The 3,506-nt window shown below is 36.8% G+C and overlaps 1 protein-coding gene across 1 annotated transcript; it reads left to right on the top strand.

The window, feature by feature from the left end:
- Window positions 1-338: 338 nt before the first annotated feature.
- Window positions 339-2,667, top strand: LOC115959211 (serine/threonine-protein kinase OXI1-like). Its single transcript, XM_031077525.1, has 2 exons — window positions 339-1,106; window positions 1,685-2,667. The coding sequence occupies exons 1-2, from the start codon at window positions 721-723 to the stop codon at window positions 2,535-2,537; spliced, it is 1,239 nt and encodes a 412-aa protein (XP_030933385.1). The 5' UTR covers window positions 339-720; the 3' UTR covers window positions 2,538-2,667.
- Window positions 2,668-3,506: the final 839 nt, after the last annotated feature.

The following is a 3,506-nucleotide window of genomic DNA, read 5'->3' as shown; positions in this document are numbered from 1 at the left end:
CAATAAAATTTTAAACATGCTTATTATTCTCTAATTTTGAACGTTTCCATTTCCTGGGCCGCACGGTTTCTAGAAGCACAGCCACCCACACCAACACCAACACGTAATCCGATTTCCCCTCTTTGCTTCTTAGTCATCCCTCACCTCATTTCATTCCCTTCTTTTCGGGCCCTCCTTCCACTATTTTTTCCAACATCGCTAACCCCTCCCCCAGATCTTGCCACTTGTCAACTCTCTGTCAAATCTTGCTCATTAAGCATCACTCACGCGTTATAAAAACCCGTTTCTCAACACCCGGGCTCCCAAATTCTTGTTCAATCTTAAAATATTTTGTGAAAAATAGTCAAATTTCGTGGCTATAAATTTATTACTTTCACTATCAACATCTTGCCACGTGTCGACTCTCTCTCAACTCAAATCTTGCTCATTAAACATCACTCAAAGTCTTATAAAACCCATTTCTCAACACACAGGCTCTCAGATTCTTGATTATTCTCGAGTCTCAATTTTTTACGGTTGTAAAATATTTGGTGAAAAATAGTCATAAGCGTCTTCGTACCGGCGTACGCACGTGTTAACTCTCTTTGAAATCTTCTTCGTCAAGAAAAGAAACTCACATTACTCACGCCCTCTCTTAAACCTTTATATAAAACCCATTTCTCCGCCTCACACATTAGATCCCAGATTGTTGTCTGAACGGTTCCTTCCAAGTTTCCGGTCATGAAACTCGACGAAGAAGAACTCCAACAAATCCCAGCCTTAGATCTTCACAACCTCGAAGTGATCTCGGCCGTCGGTCGAGGAGCCAAAGGGGTGGTGTTTCTTGCGAGAGACAAGGCCTCCGAGTTGTTAGCTCTAAAAGTGATCTCCAAGTCTTTGATCGAGAAAAAAGGCAAGAACGACGTCGTTAATCGAAACGAGTACAGGAGGATCTTTTTCGAACAGGAAGTACTACGTCGTTTTAACCACCCGCTTTTGCCGAGGTTGCGTGGAGCTTTGGCCACCCAAAACGTCGTCGCTTACGCCATCGATTTTTGTCCCGGTGGGAACCTTAATTCTTTGAGGAAGAGACAGACCGAGAAAATGTTCTCCGATGAAGTCATTAGGTACGCACAATTTATTACACCTTGTTTGGACAACCTCATTTTTATTAGATCATTGAGTTTTTTTTTTTTTCTTTTTTTGGAGAAACAAAATAATTAAAAATAACCATAATAATCTTATTTTACTCTAAATTTTCGGGATCAAAATGTGTAATAATTAAAAATTTTCTATTTGCTAAAAAAATACAATATTTGTTAGTTTCGTGTTTCGATTTAACAAAATTTTTTTTTTTTTTTGAACTTAATAATTATGTAATATTTTCGCATAATTCAACTGACAACTTCTCTTATAATTAACTAGTACGTCAAGGATTTAAGTCTAGATCTTCCATAATGATCAAATTATATAAAAAATTGAAAATAATAATTGAGAGTTGGATTTGATTTTTTATTATTTGTGGTACATTCAAGTATTGAATGTGACATAAATATGACACGAAACCAAAAATTTATTGCTCGTTGAATTTCGTAGTCAGTGCACTCATAAATTAACATTTGTGGATGGTTGTGATGGATAATTTATGATTTTAAAGAAAAAAGTAGGGCATAATTTGACAGTGATTTTGTGTTTTAATATATAGGTTTTATGCGGCAGAGCTAGTTGTGGCATTGGAGTATTTGCACAGTTTAGAAATAGTGTACAGAGATTTGAAGCCAGAAAACGTTATGATTCAAGAAAACGGTCACATAATGCTAGTAGATTTCGACCTCTCCACAAGATTTTCCCCTAAAACCCCTCGATCTTCCCCAAATTGCAACTCAGTCCCCAAGACCGAGTTGCCCAAAAAGAAGCGCCTCTCTCTACTACACAAGTTTTTCTGTAACACGGGCATTGCGCCGAATGATGACTCACTGCCGAGTCGAAGGCCGAACTCGTCCGAATCAGAGACCGAGTCGAAGTGCAACTCGTTCGTTGGGACAGAGGAGTACGTGGCACCCGAGATCGTGTCAGGGAACGGTCACGATTTCGCAGTGGATTGGTGGTCGCTTGGGGTTATGCTTTACGAAATGCTGTACGGTACGACGCCGTTTAGAGGGTCGAATAGGAAGGAAACGTTTTATCGGATTTTGTCTAAGGAGCCGGATCTCGTTGGGGAAACGACGTCGTTGAGGGACTTGATTGCAAAGTTGTTGGAAAAGGACCCAAAGAAGAGAATTGATGTGGAAGGAATCAAGGGTCATGATTTTTTTAGAAAGATTGAGTGGGACTCGGTGTTAAGAATCTCAAGGCCACCTTTTATTCCAGGAAATGAAAATGAGGTGGGCATGGAGGGGAATAAGAAAATTGATGTGGAATTATTTGTCCAAGAAATATTTTTTGGGAATAATAATAATGATGATGTAAATGAAGAAGAGAATTTGAGCAAGAAGGTGTGGGTGGAAGAATTGAATCAGAAACCCATTGAGAATGTTGATACTTTTCCAATTTTTTGATTTTTTAAAAAAATTATTATTATTATTGATTATGATTTGTCGGAGGGATCATATAGTGTGTTTGTTGAATATTTTTAGTTGTAGATATAGATGATGACATAATGGCATATGTAAGCTTTTTAAAGTTTTATTCTCAATCACAATTTTGATGTATATAATTGAGAATTGAGAAATGCTAATTTCATAATAGTTTCCCAACAAATTTTGACAGTGAATTGTTATTGGTTCTAATTTAAAATTATTAGTGAAATTTTTTTTTTGTTTGTTTATCAATAATAATCAGTAATAATCTGCTATTTAAGATTTGTTATGAAAATGTTTTTTTAATACAAAATAGAAATTCTACTCTAGTCTAATATATGTGTATGAAACTCCATACTGGATAGATACTTGAATCTCAGCTCTTACCCCTTATGAGTACTTATACTTGTAGAGTGACCACCGCACCAAAGATGCACGGTAATGTCGTGAAAATGTTGTTAATATAACATTTATTTTTTGTATATAATTATGATGAATCTCCCCCTCAATTTTGATATGTAATTAAGATTGAGAATGGGCTGGCGGGTCCTACCACTCATTCCCACCATGTTGGGTTGTGAATGAAACAACTTGTTGTCAACTACGCACCATTAGGTTATCAATTGAGTGGTTCCATTATTCCATGTTTTCAATGGCCGGAATCCTAGTTGACAACTCAATAGCAACGACATGATAAGGCATAATAGATATGTGAGGGGACAGTGATGGTAAGTCATCGAAAGGTTAGAGATCAGTCATCATTGCCAAATTATGGTCTCGCTAGATCTCGACCTTGTCAATGTCGAATGGCCTCTCAAGATGTCATATGCTAATAGCCATCAAAGAACAAAGTTTCTCTCCAACCCTTCCAACTTCTTATATATTTTTATATTGAGTATGAATTTTGAAAATTTAACCCATTGGATTGTATGTTCTTATTATATCCTT

This window comes from Quercus lobata, chromosome 9 (assembly GCF_001633185.2).
Source record: "Quercus lobata isolate SW786 chromosome 9, ValleyOak3.0 Primary Assembly, whole genome shotgun sequence".
Taxonomy (NCBI): Eukaryota; Viridiplantae; Streptophyta; class Magnoliopsida; order Fagales; family Fagaceae; genus Quercus; species Quercus lobata.
The sequence above is the reverse complement of the archived record's forward strand: the minus strand, read 5'-3'. Positions and strand labels throughout refer to the sequence as shown.